A 21,382-nucleotide genomic window follows, 5' to 3' on the forward strand; every position below is an offset into this window, starting at 1 on the left:
CAGATAAGCTTGCAAACATTTCCCAAAATGTAAAACTATTCCTTTAAAAAAAAAAGAAACAGTGCTGTTTTTGAATTCTTCTCTTCTATCTTGTACAGACCACTGTTGTGTTGAAAACCGTAGAATTACCAAAATCCTTAAAGGGCAGCTCAAAATCAATGTGACATTTTCCCAAAGTGGGAGGGAAAAGAAAACTTTCCACAGCAACCGCAAGCAACATTTCTGGTTCAACTTACCACACATCTGCATTCAAAGAGATACAGGCATAAAAACAGTAAGAAAACCTAATAAGGCCTTTTAGTTGAGCTCTTATCTACAAACAATTCCATATCAGTTCAAGTGCGAAACACACATTCACACACATACACACACACATAGTATCTCAGTTCAAACCATTTCTCCAATGAATGACTGGGGCAATAGTGCAAGCGTCAGGCATGAGTCAGCGTTCTGGACATTAGTTGAGCTAGTGCAGTCGATGTATGGTGTGCCAGTGGTAGTACTAATGCTGGACTACGTGAGGAATATATAGTGAGTGTATGGTGGGAAGAAGGAAGAGAGGGAGGGAGAGAGGAAGTGAAACTGTGTCGTGAGCCATTCTCTATGGAGAAGCCATTCTCTGCTATGTGGGAGGTAAAGCTAGTGTTTTTCTATCAGGGTTAGGGGGCAACTGCTTTCAATGACATCCATTTAAGAGGTTAACTGAAACCCAAATATAACACCCTCGGAGGAAAAACTATATTCAAGACCTCCTCAATGAATGCAATTTAATGACATTGACCCCTAGTCCAGAGTCTACGGTGCAAGGTGATTTTTGAGGCCAAACCTGGTAGCAAATGTGATGAAAACTACAAGGGGAGATGCTACTACTGTTGATGTCTGAAGTGACTGTCTTTATGGGACAGTGGAGAGTGACCGCTCCAGCGCCAATGACAACAGCCAGCAAGTCAGCCCTGTCTCTCAAACCCCGCCCCCGTACCGAGCAGGCCGCAGTGGAGGAGGAGAGAGGAGGAAGAGGAGGAGGAGGAGAGAGGAAGAAGAAATGAGAACATGGAAGGGACGATATGAGGTGTAAATGGAGAGTGAGGAGAGAACTGAATTGAAAAGTGAGACTAAATAATACTGTGTGAAGGAAAGAGGAAAGGAAAGTGGGAGGACAGGGAGGAAGAGGAGGAGGATAAAAAGCAAGAAGAAGAGGAGAAATATTAAGAGAAAAAGCAAATGAGGAGAGGAGCAGGTGGACGAAAAAAAGGGCCATGAGGAGGCTAAAAATAAGTTAAAAAATGTCTATGGAAGTGATGGAGACATGGAGGCATGTGTAAGAAGAAGTAAATGAAAGGAGGATAAGTTAAGAAAGAAAGAAAAATAAGAGACAAAGGAAAATGGAAATAAATGAAGAACAAACATGCAGTATTAGATGTCCAGCACAGAGTAGGGTTGCACCAAAACCTTAACGTTTCTGATCTATTTCTGTCATCAGATTAGTTTGGAGTGTCTAGATACAATTATTTAGATAACATGAGTAATTAAATTTTTCAGTGTTGTGAAACATCACTCTCTACGTTTTGGTGCATCCCTGTGTGATCAAATGAGGTTTAATAACAGGAGGAAGAGAATAAGAGAAGGAGAAAAAGAAAAGAGCAAAGAGAGGGGAAGGCAAAAGGATAGAAGGTGGCGGGGATGTGGGAGAGGAGTGCAAAAAAGTCCAGCTCAATGCAGAGAGAAAATGCAGAGGGAAAAAAAAACGAAGAGGGAATTTGTGGGTAAAGACCTGCTTCTTGGGAAAGGGACTGTCTCCTTCCAAGCTATCAACAAAGGCACTCTGTGGGGACACAAGGAAGAGGGGCAATGAGAAACCAGAGGGCAATTAGAGAGAGAGAGAGAGAGCCTGTCTGGTTAAAGCTTTACAAACAGCAGGCTGGGCTGAGATTCCCAAAGCCGTCCCAGCACCAAGATCATCTGTGGTCACTGACTTACAACAGGGAACTGATGATGTTGGCACCAAAGCACTTTTGGAAAACTGGACCCAGCAAAGAGTTATAGGAGGAGTTACAGAAGGAATTCGATAGTCACTTTACTGGAAACAGATGAAGCAAATAATTATAAAGACTTAGCATTAGTCTTGAGTGCCTGTATGATCTCAGTTAGCACTTATGATGTTATTGTTGTGCAGATATACTGTAGGGTTAAAGATACCACGCACACTTTTGTCTTCTGTGTTACCGGGTTAGATAAACAGCTGGATGTTGGAGCACAACTCTGGGACTGTGTGTGAAACTGCACTGCTAGATGTGTTTGAAACGAACATGTCGTTCTCGGTGAATGCATATTCGATTTTTGCATTTACACTATGTGTTAAACGAGTTAAACGAGACAAATGAGACTCTGAATGTGTGTGGCGTGTTTGTGTGTGTGTGTGTTTGTGTGTGTGTGTGGGGGAGTGTGTACCCTGCGGCTGCGGCGGCCTCTCTTCTGCTGCTGTTGCTGTTCGATTAGTTCCATGGCGGAGGCCGGTGGCGACGCTGCTCTCATGGCTCTGACCACCTTGATACTGTCCTCTGGCAGTGGGGGCAGGTGCAGACGCTCGCGGCCCCGCACTTTCATCTCCTGCAGCTCCTCAAAACCCCCCAAGGTGAACTGGACAGTAATGATGGAGATGGAAAACACAGAGATTTATGAGCTTATGAATCAAGGAGAGGCCTGAACACAAGTGACTGTATCTTTATCCAACAATTCATTCTTCATACTTTTCTCAAGAAATAAAAAAATCTAGTATGGTTAGGTAATTGTAAGTGCAATTGAACGTTTATAAAAGTCCAGGCAGAATAGGCAGTTTGTAGGTAAATGGACTGACCCCCAGATTTGGACCACTGCTTTAAAATATGTGCAATTTGTGGGTAAAAACAAATATAAAAGCAGCAACAAATGCACACAAACACAGAAGTGCACAGATGAATGTGCATTCTCCTCAGATGTATGAATGGTTGTGATGTACTAACCAAGATGGTCTTCCAGAGCAGCAGAAGTACTTTCTTCATGGGGAAGTGTGGCGCATTCATGCTGCAGAACTTGGTCACCATGGTGAAGAGGAGCAGGGCAAAAGGCTCACCGTTGTACAGAGGTGACCCTGCAGGGTGAAAGGTTACAGACAATATATTTGGACTGGATATGTGAATATATGAAAGCAACTGTGAAGGTATACACTCCTTTCAAGATACAACGTGATGGCCATAAATTAGGGATTTTTTTCCAATTATAGTCTAACTTACTGGAATGAAATTTACCAAACAATGAGATCACTCATTAAAATTGCACAAAGCACAAGACATTAGACTTACACTCACCAGCCACTTCATTAGGTTCACCTGTACAATCTAATGCAATCCAATACAACAGCGGTGGTGGTAGTGTACTGGAGTGCATCATATTGAAAAGTGTTCCTAATATTTTGCTTTACTCATGTATGTTAATGGGTTGCGCTTTTCAATATGATGCACTCCATTAGGAACACCATTCAATATAATGCATTCCAGTAAACCACCACAACCCACTACAAGCTCAATAGTAGACATAAAGTAGAATTATCACCTTTCTGACAATGTCAACAAAAACTGAGAATGTATAAGCTTCATAAATGTGTCAAATTTATGACAGAGCTGTTGTAATGGATTGCATTAGATTGTACAGGTGTTCATAACGAAGTGGCAGGTGAGCGTATATCAAATAAAAACAAACTTTAGTAGTCTATATTCAAACAAGACAAAGTCTATAGCCATGCAACAGCAGTGTATTGAGCTAAAGGCTACTGTCAGCATGCTAACATGCTCACTATAATAATGCTAACATGCTGATGTTCATCAGGTATAATATTTACCATGTTCATGATACTACCATGTTCACTATCTTACTTTAGCTAACATACTAACATTTGCTAATTAGCACTAAAAACTAAGTAGAGGTGGGGCTGTCATTAGTTTTGCAGGTATTTGGTCATAAACTGAAGTTCATCCTCTGGGGACCATGAAATCTGGATCAAATTTCATAGCAAACCATCCAATAGTTGTTGAGATATTTTAATCTGGACCAACGTGGTGGACTGACAGAGCCATACCGCTACCATGACTACAAGTTTGGTTACATCTATTCATATAAAGTCTTAAACTGATAAAGGGAATACTCCACTGGAACAACACATATTTCAGTAAGGGTGCCTTGTATTGGTTTTACATACACACCTAGCTCATTCTTGAAGGCCTCTCTGGCAGCTCTCCACTCTGGTCTGTCGTCCTCTGTTTGAACTCTTATGGTCTCCACCATCAGATACATGATGCTCAGTAACACTCTGTAAGAAGAAGAGAAACGCACACAGGAATCAGCTTGGTCACATGTAAGTGTGTGTGTGTGTGTGTGTGTTTGGTAGGCATTTTACTGGTGCCCTAAACAATGCTAGTGGCCCAAAATAATGTGATAAAAGAAATGATATGTAACAATGAAAGGTAAGTGCAAGTGGCAGATTTGCTTTATGCAAACTGCATGTGCATTTGAGAACGGGAAGAAATAATTTCATGGTCTCTCATCATTTATAATTAACTGATTTAAGTCAGGTGGTGTTTTGTGCATTAAGTGCTTTGTTCACTCAACAAAGCTTCCCATTTTGTTCAAAATAACTATAATGGTTTTCAATTTTGTAGCAGCAATTAGGTGTGAATCTACTCCCCTAGCCTGTAATTATTCGTAAGTGTTCATCTGGGGAGTGCACAGACGGAGCCCTGTGTATGTGTGACGACATTAGTGTGTGTGTGTGTGTGTGTGTGTGTGTGTGTGTGTGTGTGTGGTGGGGTGTTTGGCCTATTTCGTTCAAAAATCAATTCCATTAAGCAGAAGCACACATTGAAAATGAATGTGAGGGAAAGGGACAAAGAACACAATTAAATTTTGCAGATTAGCTGTGTGTGCGTGTGTCTGTAAATGCGTGTGCATGTGGCCAGATGACAGGAAGGAGAGAATGAGAAATACTGAAATGAATTAAAAAATAGGAGAAAAAAAAAAAACAGCCACACAGAAAACACACTGTAAAATTGGGAAACTGGAAAATATCTTATATGTTAAAAATCAGTTTGTACATTACTTATTGGCTTCATTTTTATCAGAGATGAAGGAAAACTGTGTAATGTGGTTGTATTCCTCACCTGAGCTCTGTGCTGTCTGCAAGAGAGATGGCAGGCTTCCTCACTGCACTGCTGCACGCCTGGTTGTTACTGCAGACACACACACATGAACGATCACATCCTTTTAGTGGCTTATTTGAAAAAGAAGAGCTACTCTGTATATAGTTCCAAGTAATATATGACCAACATATAATATTAACAACATAATGATCAAGGGATTATACACATATCCAGTTATTTTTTATGTAAAGCCTTTTTTATGCTTTTTTTTAAATTCCCAGCCAGGACCTGCCAAACGTCATGTGTGTATTTGCCTGATTGGCTTGCTTACACCGCTTTGCTCTGCGGCATGGTGATAGGCCAGACTGTGCCATGATGCCTCAGAGCAGCTTATGTAACAACAAAGAAGCGCCGGATCCCAACTGAGGCTGACACCAGTAGCAACAAAGCCGGTTTGAAGGAGCCGCTGCGCTGCCGCACCGCGTCCTCAGCGGGTGTTTTCGGATCACAGCCGGCATGTTTTCTGTATTCTTGCATTTCAGTCTGTCTGTGTCCTTCTGTCCCTGCGAACGTGCTCTCCTGTCACTCGAGCGAGCGTCTCTTACTCAAAGAGGACATGGAAGGAATTTGGAAGGGAACGAGCAGACATGCTGAGGGACCTGAGCATCAAACATGGGAGTCTGAGAGAATTTTGTTCCTCTAGTACGGAAAGAAACATAGACTCTTTTGGGACTTGAATCTTTGACCTAAGGTTGTCCCTCTCTGTGTCTCTAGCTTGTTTGCCAATTTCCCTTCATGTCCCTCTACTGTAAATACACAAGCAGCAGCACGTCTGCAGTCCTATCAAGTAAATCCATGGTGAGGGTGCACCATTGTCGCTTATATTAAAGAAAAAGTATTCCTGATTTCCTCAATAATTTGATGTCATCACCCGGGCATTTCATTTTACCTGGCAGTTCTTTTTTTTCACCTGCAATAGTCTAGAAATGTTTTAATGACTCATACAGTATAACCTGTGTGTGTCCTACTCACTCTATCTCCATGCTGAGCAGCTCCAGCAGCGCTGTGAAGATGCCCATGTCGTAGAGCAGGAAGACGTTGTGTCTGGACCAGTGGAGCACATCCACCTCTGTGTCACACTCATCAAACACTCCTGGTGAAGAAAGTGTCGGGAAGAATGGGACATAAGAAGTGTGTTTTTAAGCTGTTTGCACTTTTTTGGGGGGGGTTTTGAGGTGTCTAACTAACCAATTACTTTAGAATAATACATAAACTTTCTCTCTTACACATACACGTGAACACAGACACAGAATAAGTGTTTGACACTCTATAAATTAGAGATTAAATATGAAATAGCTGATATACTGTACTGCTCATATAAGTGTGCATTCGTTTTCATAATTCTACTGTGTGCTACTATATGTTGTGCTGACAAGTACTTTATGAGCAGGGGCCCTCGCATTACGGTGATGTGATATTGAGCTGTTCAAAGCAAATTTCTGTTCAAATGTAGCAGAGTATCAGATTACAGCTGTTAAGTAACTGCTGCAGTCGCATGCTGCATCACAGTACGTACCCTGAGCCAGGTAGAGGATTGCTCTGGCCACCTTCAGCCTCTTGTCTCTGTCAGTCACCTCCAGTGCATCCAGCAGCCTCATCACATACGTCCTCTGCTCCTCCACTGTCAGCTCGATCCACCTCCTGCCTCGGGCTGCAGCACAGACACGACAACACCGAGTCCAAGGTTACTTTCAGAAGCACTTCATCAGTATATTTTCCTCTGCTTTGTATGGGTTTTAAAGTGAGACTATGTAACTTTCAGTGGACAATTACACAGTCTTGCATCTAGCTTTCAAAGGTATTCAAGGAATTTATTGTAATATACAGTGCATTTTCATACAATGAAAAACATATTGTGCCCTGACTGTGTTGTGTATGATGCAGTCAGTTGACAATAGACCTGTTTCCTTGTTTCCTTTTTATAGCAGACATGTCGACTTGTCAAAGCAGGAAATGCACGGGTGAAATTAATGACATTTGAATGATGGCTGCATTCCATTTAGGTGAGCCAGTTCCTGGTTTTCGCTCTGGTATTGTGCATGCTCACTCACTGACATGACTTACCGGGACAATTAACAGAATGAAGCCATTGTTAATGTTATCAGTTACACCTGTGCTTTTCCTGCTTTGACAAGTCAAAATGACTGTCATGAAAGGGGTTTATTTGACAATTTAAGTCAAACTGAGACAAAATAAGGAAAATACATTTCTGTAATATAGGGTCTGTTTTCTCTTTTCTATTCGTCACTTCATGCTCATTATCATACTCCTTATTTTTTTCCTATTAGTCACTTTGTACTTGTTATCATCTGGTTTTAATATTTTATCCAGCCATGGTGTATCATGTGTTTTGAAACACATCAATACATGAAAACAAGTTTCAAAGCTAAGTGCAATTTGGGGACTTACCAGATTCAGCCATTTAGGGGGACAACCTCACTTTTTTAAAGGTGTTTTTATGTTCCAGTCTTTCTTTCTGTCTATTCTCTTTAGGGCTTTCCTTCACTCTTCACTCTGCATGTCATACATCTCATCTCCTCTGTCTTTCTCCCCAAAGTCTCACATACAAATTATTTGAACTCTTTGAAGACTATTTGGGGAATCCAGTGACTGCAAATAATGTTAGACTATTATCATCTGGTTACTCACAGTAATAATTCTTTATAGTGTGTAAATATAGAGACTAACCGCTGCTTTGATCTGTCTGTCATTAGTTTTCAACATCATGTTCAGGCGCACTGCATCAGCTCTAGAAATAGCTGAAAGCTACAGAGTGCTGAAGCATACAGAGCTGTAATTAACAGTCAGTGGAGTCATGAGTAGAAAACAGACCCACAAAGTGTACATGCACAAAAAAGGAAGATTACTGTCAAAAGTGAACACTAAAAACTACTACTACTACTAAATGTAAATGTGCAACGAGAAATTCACGCCTCCTCTGGCAAGAATTCAAGCCTAATTTTTTTTCACTGTGTAAGTCTTCTATTCTTAGACTTCATTTGATTAAGTGGACAGTAATGGGCAGTAACATCACCATTATCAGTGAAGCTCAGATATTATTCTACTTATACCCTGCACTGTTTACTCAAGTGAGGAAACAAAAAGTGCTTTCTAGTTTCACCATTGTCCTCCAAAAACTCTCCCTTTTTTGTTTTTTTTTTTTTAACAGTAAGGAGCTTAAATTAGACATGTCATGATAATCACAGTGATTAATGTGAGTGACTGATAGGGAACTGGTAGCACAGGGTAACACACATGAGCACACTGTCAGTCGCACTGACATATGCACACACACAAAGAGCAAACAGGGAACCACCCTCTGACATATAAAGCTAACTGAGCACATACAGACAAACAGACACACACTAATGAAAAGACTGTGATGCAAAGAGGCAGCTCTGTGCTCTATCTCTGTAAAACAGCAGCCAGAGAAGTTCCCATATAATCCCGCTATTCATTACCCCTCAGCTTGGAGAGGAGGTGACAGATAAAGAGGATGAAGCTTGCCTCGCTCTTTTTCTAGTCCAAATGGAAAGACGCTCTTTAGTCTACAGTGTGTGCCATGGTGACTTGAGACCTTCAGAGCAATCTCAGTGTTATGTTACACACAAAATAAAGGTGTAATTATTGGTCCATCATCTCCAGAAACATGTCAGCAAATAGTCATCTCTTGTCAAAGTTCATGTTGGAAAAGCCGCTTTGTTCTTGCTAATCAAACGTTAATCACATGGTTAGGAAGGGCCCTCCCATCTGTATCTGTGGGGATATTCATTCTTTGAAAAGCTTAAAAGAGCAGAGCTTTGATGTGCCTTGCCACCTCGTCTCACCCCGGCTGGCTTAAAAACCACAGCAGCACACTGTGTCCTGTGTTGCACTTCTAAGGTGAGAAAACTGAGCTGAACTGAGTTGAATACATTCCTTTTACAGCATTTACTCTTAAGTTGTGATTTCAAATGTGAAAAACACAAACAATTTGACATAATTGGATTTTCCAGAGAAAGAAAAAATTGTAAAAATGTAAGCTGAAGTCAAAATGCATTTATAAATTTCACTTGTAATTCCCTTTAGTACACATTTTATCATGTGAGATGAAAACTATGTTTACTTAACCTTCACTGTGTCCTTTAAGGACCCTGTTATCAGAGCTGTGGTCACCAGCAGCCACACTGTTAGAGGAGCTGTCAAGGCCTCTGATAAACAAACAGCAACAAAAAGCAGCAGCTTCAGTCTACTGGAATGGAAACTTCTGTGTGTTTGATATGGAACAGCAAAATAGAGCTGGGTGATATGGACAAAATCAAATATCACAATATTTTGGACCAAATACCTTGATATCGATACTGCAACAATATTGTAAGGATGACTATTGGTGCCTTCAATTTGCCTTCATATTTACACGATGAGATTTTTGATAAATAATCATCAATAATGTGGATATAATGACAAAAGTGGGTAAAGACAAATAATAGAACAGCTTGAACAGTCTGGTAAGTTCAGAAAATTACATCACTTTACTGTAATGCAGCCTTTAAAACCAGGAAAAGACAACACTTATGCCAAAACTCGATATTACGATATCCAAAATCTAAGACGATATATCCATATCGACATCATATTGATATGTTGCCTAGCCCTAGTGAAACGCAAGGTCTTGGCAGAGTGTGTTTGTGTATTTGTGATTCCATTTTGTGTCTGGAACACTCTGGAGAAAGCTCAGTTTTTTCTCTTTCTTCATGTGAGCCAGCGACAGATGGGAATGACACACCTGGCTGGTGCCTTACAGGTGAGCTGAACACATTAAAGGATGTAAAAAAAAATAATTATTTTTTTAAGTAAACCTTAAAGTAACACAAATGCGCTTGTACAAACAGTACCATGGCTTCTGAAGTCTTCCTCAAAGTAGTCTCTGTTCAGGGCAAACTCCGGCTCCTCTGTGTAACTGTAGAGCTCTGTGGACAGAATGAAAAAGGACAGAAATTAGAGAAATGTAAACTCCTGCAGGTAAGCTGTACCAGAAGGCAAACTCTGAGCTCCTATCTCCTCAGCATGGATCTCATCTGTTTCATGCACAGTCTAGTGATTTGTCAAGTTGCCATGCATCTCCTCCTGTTCAGAGACAATCTGAGAGCAGTCGTCATTCCTCGACCCCGAGGAGCTGTCGCCAGAAAGCTGTCGTGACTGTCTATTTGTGTGTGTTTGCCAATGTGAGTAACACTCTTGGCAAATCAGCTGTCGCTTGCCAAAGGGACAATCGTTTTGACTTAAAATCAATGCCATTATTTCTCTGCACATCTGCTGGCTTCGAAAAAAAAGTATGTAGTAAAACGGAATTTAAATAATACACTTCAAATAACCTAAAGTGCAATCGGAAACATCTATCAGCGGTTTTGAATTCTGTTTTGCATCTACTGGCTTTAAAATAACCAAGCTGCAAGTCACATATGCGCCATCACCGGCTACACAGATGCTGGAATATTTCAACAGTTTTGAATGTATAATCACAGTGTTTATGATTAGTCACGACATTAGTCATGCAATGTGTCCTATTTGTCCAGAAAACATGCTAGGACCAGGAGATTTTTGTTCTGTGCCTTCAGATGGTAACACTGTTAACATAAAACAGCTGAAAAACCAGAGGAATGCAGAATTATTCTTCCTATCCAATTCTGTATGCTGAGTAGAAACAGAGGTAGTATTGCAGGAATTCTGCAATACATCTTGAGTGTGTCACGCATAACAACCATTCGAAAGTGTTTCGAAAAGTGCTATGTAAATAAAATTATTATTCATAATTTCAAAAATTTTGCAAATTTGACATTAAAGAATTGCAATTTTTTTAAAAAAGAGCACACATTCAAGAAATTAACCAGACTGGAGATGTGCACAAAGGTAAATGATAATCCAGGTTTACAATTAAAAAAAATATAGATCTGTCTTTTATGGATAAAACAGAATTTAGTTAAAAATAAAAAGTAGAATCACAGCAACAGAGATTTTACTAATCAGTCAAGTCTGTATGAGAGAAACAAATTAGATGCAAACTTTTGTTGCACTTCAGTGGTTATATTTTATTTTAATCAAAATGAGTAAAAGTCTGAGATTGTTGCAAGTTTAGTAGCTTCTCAGTCTTACCTGAAAGCTCAGCGGTAAGTGTGTCTGTGTCTCCATACTCAAACTCCAAGTTGGGAGACTCCATCGAGCTCTGTGAACGAAGTACACATAAGCATAAATTACACTGTAGTGTGACACTGCACTCAGCTAACCACAGATGTCCTGACACCCACATGCAAACAGATACACTCAAACATAGGCTATTCACATTTTGCAACACCTACAAATACCCTGAACTCCATTTACAATCACCCACACATGCACACACACACACACACTCTTCAGCCTCTGTCACATTTTTGCTTAACCATATGTATTTTGCTGCTGAGTGGTTTGGATTGGTTGCTGGATCTCTAGGCACCGTTGATTAGTCATTTACATTTTTTCTCTCAGATCCTCTTATCCACAGTCACTCACAATTACAGGTGCTCTCAACGGGCACGCACAGCCACTGCTTTCATCACCCTCATCAAGCGGTTAAAGGATGCTTTCCCTAACAAAGTAGTCCATCCAGATGCTCCAATGTAGCAATAAACTGCTTCTGATGATAATGATGCACACCCAGAGGAGGACGTGAGGAAAGAGAGGGCACAGGAGTCAATATGGTCCCAGTTTCAAAGCAGATTAGTTGCTGTATCCAGTTGAGGGTCTGACTTAGCTCAGACTTTAGCCTCACCCTGTGATTAGCACGTGCCCTTGAGACAGCCTGCACACATTAGTGTAAGGTCCCTGTGAACACTCACTGGCTACAGTACAGTTCATGAGACTGCACCACTGCTAATGTATATGTCGAAAACATCAACTTTTCAGAGATGAGAGAAAAAAAAAAGAGTCTTGTTTTTAGCTTGATGACAAAGTTGTATCTGATGGGTTTTGACTGGGTTTCAAGAGGTCAGAAATCTTTCTCTACCTACTGATCAAGTAAAACCAAAATTGGAAGGTTTTCAGCCACACTACTGATGGCAATGCTGGTTAATCTGTTGGTCAGTAAGTCAACGTGTTCCAGAAATATCTGAACAACTATTGGATGGATTGCCATGAAATCAAATCAGATATCCGTGCTGCCCAGAGGATGAATCCTAATAACATTACTGATCTTCTGATAGATTTTCACTTAATATTTACTAGATGGATAGGCACAAAATTTTATATAGATATTCATGGTTCCCAGATGACAACTCCTAATGGTAAACCTCTAATTTTTCTTCTACTGCCACCATGAAGTTGAGATTATTTATGGTTGTAAAAGGTGTTTTGAGTGAAATGTCTCCACAACTGTTGGATAGATTGCCACGTAATTAGGAACAATCATGTCCCCCTCAGGATGAATCATAAGTTTTTAGTGAAATGTTTTGACAACTACTGGATTGGTTGCAATGAAATCAAAATCAGATATCTGTGCTGCCCAGAGGATGAATCCTAATAACATCTTCTAACAGGTTTTTACTTAACATCTACTAGATGGATTGGCACAAAATTTTACACAGACATTCATGGTTCCCAGATGACGAATCCTACTGGTAAACTGGTCTTGTACTGCCATCATGAAGTTGAGGTTATTTGCGGTTGTACAAAAAAGGTGGTTTTGAGTGAAATGTCTCCACAACTATTGGCTAGATTGCCAAGATTGCTAGACTGTAGGAACAATCATGTCCCCTTCAGGATGAATCATAATACGTTTTTTGATCCCTTAACTTTTCATTCAGCGTCATCATCAAGTCAAAATTTCACTTTATCTAATACCCTGTTGTATGACCAAATGCCTGTAAAACAAACATTTCCATAATTTTCCTCAAGAGTCCAAGACCCTAACTGTATAATGATAACGATAATGACACACACTATCATAATATTGACAACCTTTATAAAGTGAAAGCTGTGTATGAACACCTTGGACAAACAGGAGCCTTATAGTAGTAGGAGAAGATGACTGAAAGATTCTTGGTTATTATCCTTACCTTTTTGGTGGGGGATGTGAACTGATGAAATTTCCCTTCAGGGATGATTAAAGATTCATTATATGTTAATGAGAAATAAGAAATGCTGCTGGCAGCACTGAAAGGCTCCGAGCTCCGAGTGTTAGATGTGTTTAACCCTGTGAAATCTGCCTCGAGGCCAGCACTGTAAATAAGGATGTGGTCTGAGTCAGCTATCCTGGTTAAATAACTGTGTGTGCTGTCATGTTACTGTCTTCTATAAATACCTGCAGTGACCAAGTCAGCAGTTTGTTTATGACACCAAGCCAAAGTAATATGATTTGATGTCATTACTGCACTTCAAAACGAGGAAATGAGAACCACTTGGGAGCGCAGACGAATCAACAAAATTACCCACAACTCTGAGTGCAGATGAAAGAAGCTTTGTGACCAGGTGCTGCCTCCCTTGCTTTTACTTACTTCACTGAAAATATGCAACAGGCTTTGAAAATTATTCTGAAATAAATTCAAGTGCCATTTTATTTAGGAGGCATCCAACTCACTGTTTTGTCTTTATCTTTTGTCTCCTCTTCAGTCCTTTCAGCTTCCTACACTACAAATACATGCGAAAATCTCCAATCACCATTGCGTTATATAGTTTATGACACATATATAACTGCTCAGTATTAATCTAGCTGCAACAAGCAATTAGGACAGCAGATATACGGTATGTTCGTGTTTCAGTACCAGCTGTCATATAATTAAATGCTGAAATTAGAGATGATTAAATGAATCAGAATGTGATAGATGATTCATTGTCATTCAATGAATTCATTGATAATAGTCATTTAAACAGTAAAAAGCTTGATCACAGCTTGGTCATACCAGTAGAAAATGAAAAAGGTTGCTTTCTTTTCCTATCTTTCATATCAATACAAATTGAATATGTTGGGGATTTTGTGGCTTTGGGTCAAACTATGAACTATTTATGGTCCTAAGAAGTAAATTATTTTCAGTTACCCATTTCTACATGCAATCTGCTTCTTGAAATACAATGAATCCATGCTAAGAACAAATTAAAATGTTAAAATGGTTTAAAAGTGTAATCATAATTCATGATTGATGTTAAAAAGAGGAGAAACACAGGTCATAAAAGAAGATACTGTACAGTTAAAACTATTGAACTCATTTAACTGCTCGTGTTGTTCTAATGGGATATTGAGAGTTTAATGATGTGTTGATTTACTATGGCCATAGATAATGGAGACATGACCTAAAATAATAACCCTGTTGTTATACAGGCTTGGTTTTTGAGACTCCCTGAAGATACCTGCCTTAGACCTTGGATTCCGGATTCTCTCCTTGATGGAGGAGATGGCGAGTCACCATTCGTACTTCATCTACTTGGAGGAAGACACCTTTCCTTCATCCCCTTATGTGGCCACACTAGTATGGTAGGACTGTGTTACAATCCCTTTGCTTTATTACTAGGTGCACCCAGAACTCTAAACTGAACTCAGAACTAAGAACAGAAAGGACTGAGGAAACTTGAACATACCAAAGAACTGAACTTTGTTACACCATAAGGGACATTGCTTACAAGATTTTGCATAGGGCCCCCAAAAAGCTAGAAACAGCCCACAAAGAGGCATAACCACAAGCTCTATTACATGCTACTACTATCAGCCGAGTTCTGCTACTATACTTTCCTATTTGAAACTATAACAACCTGAGATATACAGTATCACACACTGGCTGTACAGTATCATCTATGCTGCAAGCAGCTATTCCAACACCAATACTCATCCACAGCAAACACTCTTCCCATTCAACCTGTCTGATGGTTCAGTCAGTTACAAGGCAGCAACTACTTATTTTCATTATTAGGGACCAAGCCCAAAAGGCAGAGGACTACTGTTTTACAGTAGTCCTCTGCCTAAGGGTGAGGACCCTATTGTTTTTTGTGTGTTTGTTTGTTTGTTTCTTTCTTTATTATTATGGGACATCACACCTAAATTTGGCCCCCTAAACACGCTCAAAAACTCACCAAATTTGGCACGCACATCAGGTCTGGTGAAAAATTTGATAAAATGTAAAAATTAACCCCTAAAGTGCCAAAATGTGCTCTCTAGCGCCACCTATGTAACTAAAATGGCCGCCACGGCCCATAGGAATGTTGTAGAGAGATCAAACCAAAACTCAATTATTCGACTGACAAATCATACACTGACTACCCTGACCTGAATCCAACAGGAAGTCCGCAATTAGCCTTTGAAAATAAGCCTTTGCCCCAATTTTGGCCCCTGAACAAACGCTACCTCCTCCAAGGGCGTTAATGGTATCGACTTCAAACTTTAATAGATGGCTTATAACACTATGCTGAAAAAAAATTTCTAAAACTTTGTAATAACTCAAACGGTTTGGATTTTATAAGTCCTCAAAGTTGCAGTGCCACATCACCCTTACAATGTAAAACAATGGGGAGGCATGAACTTTGTGTCAAACAGAGGCTTCTGACATCTAAATTATGAGTCTGACCACTTTCAAACCTGTATCAATGGACTCGCCACGAAATTTCCTTCTAGAATATGATTTTTAATGTAAGATTTGGCCAAAGTCATGGGATTTATGAGGTGATTTTACAAGAAGCGTACTCTAAAATCCTCCTCTCCAACTGCTCCTGCTGATGTCACTCCCTCAGTGCTGTGAAACATTCCGCAATACACACTCATTATAAAATCACAGGAGGAGCAAGAAAAGACTTTAAAAGTCAAACTCTAATATCTCAAAAACAGTAAAAGATAGAAATAACATGTAAATTCAAGATTTGTAGGTCAAAGTCTTGTGACTCGTTTAAAGTTCAAATGAAGTCTGTATCTAAAACTATGTGGAAGCAGTAAATGTTCAAAAAGGTGTGGATTCGCTCACACTCTCCATTTAAATATATGAGTATTTTTCTGTGCCCAGCTGCAGTTACTTATTGTCTCTACACACCTGACAGCACACATGTCAATCAAACTTTCAAAATAAAAACACACCACACTTGTAAATAATAGAGATAAAAGAAATATCCCTCATTTTTAAAAAGCAAAATGATCTGATCCCGACAGGCCAGAGTGCGAGGTCCCGACCAACTCTGCTTGCAGCTTTAATTAAATAATGTGTCAGTTATTTTTATGATTAACCTATGATTAGGCTAATTTTTATTTGTTTTTGTGTACAAAATGGCAAAATTTGCAAAATTTCCCAATGCCCAAGGGGACATCTTCAAATTTCTTGTTTTGTTTAGAACTGCAACGATTAGTCAATTATTCAATTGACAGAAAATTAAACAGCAACTCTTTTGATAATTGATTCATTGTTTTGAGTCATTTTTTGAGAAAAAATGCAAAAATTCTCTTGTTCCAGATTTTTTAAATGTGAATATTTTCAAAACATAGTATATTTACATCTCTTCCATCTTTTTGAACTTTTGGATCAAAGTCAAGTCAACTTTTATTTATACCGGCCAAATCACAAGTTTGCCTCATAGGGCTTTACAACCCTAACTCTAAGTGATTTCGCAATCTAATGTTGACATCAACACATCCGTTTTTCATCTCTTGTACCTGAAATTCATAAAATTCTCAAAAAACTGCAGTTTGTGCGAAAGAAACAGTCTGAAAACAAAGATATTATAAAAGAAACAAACAGAAAAATGCAGAAAAGTGCTAATTCTCACATTTTTGCTTTATAAATGACTCAAGCATTTAATCAACTATATTCTTTTTAATTTTATGTGAATTAATTAATTAATTAATCATACAAGCAGCCTCATCCTCTATGACTCTAGTGGGCACCTGAGGACACAAAGCGCAGGAGGACTTGCAGTCTTCCTGAAAATGAAGTGACTGCTCTTTCCAAACCCAACTGAGATGTTACTTTAACTGTGTGCATCCACACAGACATCCTTGCCTTTCTCTCTCTCTATGTGATCCTCTCTCTCCCTCCAGTCACCCTAACACACCATTTTTCTCTCCTTCATTCTCCCATCTCACTCGCTGTTTCTCCCTCCAGTCGCCCCTCTCTGCCGCCAGCTGATAACAAAAAGCCGTCCTCGCTCCAAACTGGCACAGTCTCTGTGCTTGCACAATCTGCACCACATCAGTGTGCAAACTCTGGGCACTCTGTCAAGGCAGATCACCCCCACTCCTACCAACATATGCCACATAGACAACAGACGACTGCTCTACCCGGCACAAATGACGGACAATTTACATACATGAATGAATCAGATTTGAGGTTAACTTGACCCAACAGACAGACAATGGATCCTGGTTCTGGTGCAGAGGCCAGAGAGCATCAACATCAACACATGGCTTTGGTGTTAAGTGCTTTAGTCCATTCAACTTCCATGTCGTTCACCCCTCCACACCATTAACGACTCCCAGCATCCAATAGCTGTGAGATGAATATGCTCTAATTCCCTCAAAACATTTAATGTGCTCACACAAGAACACACACAAGTCAACGGGTGCTATTGACTGGATTTTAGCCTCAATGACAGCTTTGACTACTCAACATATCTGATGGATCTGAACTGAGCAACCCAGGAATGAAAACCCATCATCTTCTAATTTTTTCATGAGGGGATGAATTATAGCTGCGTGGCACTAAGAGAGTCGTCATCAGAGTGAACATGAGCCTTCATGATTAGAGAGCAGGGCAGACTATGAGTTACTGGTCCGTATTTCATAAAGTTGCTCTCAACACTCTTAAAATCATGTGCAATCTTTTAGTCAGTTGGATTTGTGGAAATGTTTTAGTGTGTTTGATTGGATAAAAAAGAAATACTTGTGGCTGCAGCTAACAATTATTTTCATTGTTGATGAACGTATAATCTTGTGATTAATCGTTTAGTCTCTATAATGTGTTAAAATAGTTGAAAATGTGTGCAAGGTTACATCTTTAAATTGGTTGTTTTTTTCCAACCAAAAAACATGAAGATATTCAATTTACAATCATATAAAATAGAAAAGCAGCCAATCTTCACATTTGAGAAGCAGAAACCAGCAGGAGTTTGGGATTTTTGGAAGAAAATGACAATTAATTGTCTTTCAGTTGGCTAATCAAATAACCATTTTAGCTCTTAAATATTGTCAGTTGGGCACTTTGAAAACGCCACGAATCAAAATCATAAATACTGTGATACCTAAAACATTAATTTAACCACAAGAAATGGTACAAGAAACAAATTAACCTTAAGCATAGAGCTGCAGATCTTTTAATGTTCAATTATTTTTTTGAACAATCAGTTAGTCCTGTACCATATAAAATGTTAAAATCAATGACAAATGTCTATCAGTCTTAAAATTGCACATTTAATCTGAAAACAAAAAGTATCCGATTTGTAATTATGTGCAACAATGTGTGAATACAGCAAATTTACAATTGGTAGGCTTGATAATTTAGTTAAAGGATGATCAGATGGTCAAAACTGATTTTATTTCAGTCAATAAATCAGAGATTAACTGAAGGACAAATTGCAAACCTATGAGGGTAGGAATAATATAATTTATGGGACACTCTGAAACCATAATAAAAAATCCATAAATATTAGATGACATCCTGATATGTTTGGTAGTGGTGGTGTGGTTCTGACAGCAGCAGTCACATTTCACCACCTGCATTCTCCACGCTGAGCACCACTGTAGGATTACTGCTGGGTTATTTATAGGAGCCGGTTGCCAAAATAACACCTCGGTGTCTGTCTGCCTGCATGCATGCACGCATGCTTTCCAGCCAAAGACAGCGACTCACCGCATGGAAAGGACATTGAGCTGATCTGAAAGCTCCCCAGCAACAACACACACACACATATACAGTAGACACGGACACACACACACACCTCCACAGCGCTCCTATACAATAAGCTGTAGTAGCTCACTGTACACAAACGCCTCTCGGATTTACCTCCGACTCCTTCTGCTGATCCTTGAACACATCTTTCCCTTTCGGCCTCAGTCTGTCGCCGTTATCGTTAAGGTTATTAATGATAGGTACCTCCATGTCCTCCGACTGCATCTTTCACGGTCGGCGCGGATCACTTCCTCCTCCGGGGATAGTGCATACCGGTCCGGCGGAGAGCTGAGACTGCACCGCACCAGGAGGAGCACCCGACTCCGGAGCCCCAAGTTGAGGATCTCCTCCTCCTCCTCCTCCTACTCTGTGAGGGCGGGGTTACACAGTCATGACAGCAGAAAGAAGCACCAGCTGACCACAAGAACATTAAACGACGTGGTGTTACACTACACAGGATTAGTGTGAAAATGTTGAGGATTGATGAGTGAAGATAAAGGTAAATACACTTCATAATAGATCCTCGTAACTCCAAAGACATCTGTTTGGAGATACGAGGTTGAGGCTTGACAGTGCTCTCTATAAAAACAAATCATATGATCACTATTAGAAAGATACACACATGTGGGAGTATAAAAGCATAGATAAAAAGTGAAATGTTTCACTTGAATGCCACAGAAATGTTTGGGGGAAATTACAGTGATTTTATTTGAGGTGCAGGTAAAGTTACAACTGTGAATTACTGGTGTTAATTGATGAAAATAGTGCTTTAAGGCATCACAGCAACATTACACAAGCTTAGTGCTCTCTGTAAAGCTCTTTAATGGGATGACCCTGTTTGATAAGTGACTTTGACCTGGTTTGACATTGAAAATACTACTATCAAGTGCATATAGACAACATATAAACCAAACTGATTTTGTTGATGGGGAACTTTAACAGCACCAGCATCATTTTGGATGGACATTTGCTCAATACTAAATGTAAAATTCATGAATAAATAAATAAAAATAAAATAAAGTGAAATTGTGATGTACTTGTATGTGTTTCTCTGTCTGGCCCCATAGCACAACTGTGACATGGAAAACTAATGGATAGATGGATAATAGCATATTAAAACCCCTTAATTGGGCTGAATAAACCAGGCTCTAACACAAGGCTTTACGATGGCAGAGAGCAGTAATTACATAAACAGGCTAATTATTAATCATGAACCTTACATAAAACATAAAAAATGTAATGTACTCTGGTTTGGACAGCAGGGTAAACGCAGTCTGCAAAGATGCATTCTTGTTTCTTTGTCAGCTTTCCATTTGAACTAATGAGCTAGCTGAATAAATTAATTCATAATTTATTACATTTGAATATGTAATTAAATATAGCTTAACCACATTAAAATGTGAGAATTCCACATAGGCTTGGTCAACAACTCCTTTTCTGCTAAGCTAGGCTAGTTACCTGGTGTCTTGTTTTTCCCTCCTTTATGTTAACATTTAGCCATGGACTTATTTATGTGGTATTACAATTCAGTTACAGAGATGTTCGAGTATCAAAACAGATTTTTCAATTACAGTAAACAGATAGGAAAAAGTGGGAAAGTTAGCTTTAGTTAAGGCTATCTCAGGAGCTAAGCTAGCCTTAATGTCCCATAGTGCTGACTGATTTGGATTTAACTGCTGGGTTAGCTTACCTGCTTTGTAGTTCTTGCAAATTTTGTTTTTTTTTTCTTTTTCCCCTAAACTACACTTACACTATACACTTTTCTGTGACATATTACTTTCTATATGCTAAAACTGACATAACATCTTATTCCTTAACTCATTTTGACCACGTTCCCACACAGTCTGTCTTAAAACAACAGTCAGTTTCTCAAATTAACATTGAAATTGTTTTTTCTTGCCATAATTCCTCCTGTTCATACTGGCCATTAGAAGATCCCTTCATAATGCTTACAATGTAAGTGACAGGGGGAAAAAATCCATATGCAAAAATGTATTTAAAGGTTTATCAGAAACTAATATGAAGCATCAGCAAATGATCAAATCAAGTAGATATCTTTCAACGTTACAGTCTTTTTTAGTGCCAAAGTCCCTCTTTTTCTTACTATACTTCCACCACAGCTCAACAGGGAAACACTGTGCAAGGAAACACAAAGAGGGAATTTGATGCTAAAAAGACTGTAAATGTAGTAGATAGCCACTTGATATGACTTCTGTCATGAGCACACTGAGGCAAATTCCTAACAACTAAGTAGTAGGGCAATAAACTACTGAATCTTGAAGTCGTACA

At 39.3% G+C, this 21,382-nt stretch overlaps 1 protein-coding gene across 5 annotated transcripts in view; it reads right to left on the minus strand.

The window, feature by feature from the left end:
- The window catches only part of strip2 (striatin interacting protein 2), a 28,838-nt gene extending 7,863 nt beyond the window's left edge, over positions 1 to 20,975 (minus strand). Inside the window, exons 1-11 of one of the 5 annotated variants that reach the window (XM_044342919.1) lie at positions 20,784 to 20,975; positions 19,208 to 19,460; positions 11,361 to 11,430; positions 10,103 to 10,177; positions 6,745 to 6,879; positions 6,201 to 6,321; positions 5,190 to 5,258; positions 4,236 to 4,342; positions 3,000 to 3,127; positions 2,449 to 2,637; positions 1,772 to 1,822 (exon numbers count right to left, since the gene is read on the minus strand). In XM_044342919.1, the coding sequence (XP_044198854.1) occupies positions 1,772 to 1,822; positions 2,449 to 2,637; positions 3,000 to 3,127; positions 4,236 to 4,342; positions 5,190 to 5,258; positions 6,201 to 6,321; positions 6,745 to 6,879; positions 10,103 to 10,177; positions 11,361 to 11,430; positions 19,208 to 19,318 (1,056 nt within the window). In that variant the 5' untranslated portion in view covers positions 19,319 to 19,460; positions 20,784 to 20,975. Of the gene's footprint in view, positions 1 to 1,771; positions 1,823 to 2,448; positions 2,638 to 2,999; positions 3,128 to 4,235; positions 4,343 to 5,189; positions 5,259 to 6,200; positions 6,322 to 6,744; positions 6,880 to 10,102; positions 10,178 to 11,360; positions 11,431 to 19,207; positions 20,090 to 20,551 lie in introns of those variants that run through there. The other 4 variants (XM_044342918.1, XM_044342917.1, XM_044342921.1 and 1 more) reach the window with 4 other exon arrangements.
- Positions 20,976 to 21,382: the final 407 nt, after the last annotated feature.

The sequence above is a fragment of the Thunnus albacares genome, chromosome 23 (genome assembly GCF_914725855.1).
Source record: "Thunnus albacares chromosome 23, fThuAlb1.1, whole genome shotgun sequence".
Taxonomy (NCBI): domain Eukaryota; kingdom Metazoa; phylum Chordata; class Actinopteri; order Scombriformes; family Scombridae; genus Thunnus; species Thunnus albacares.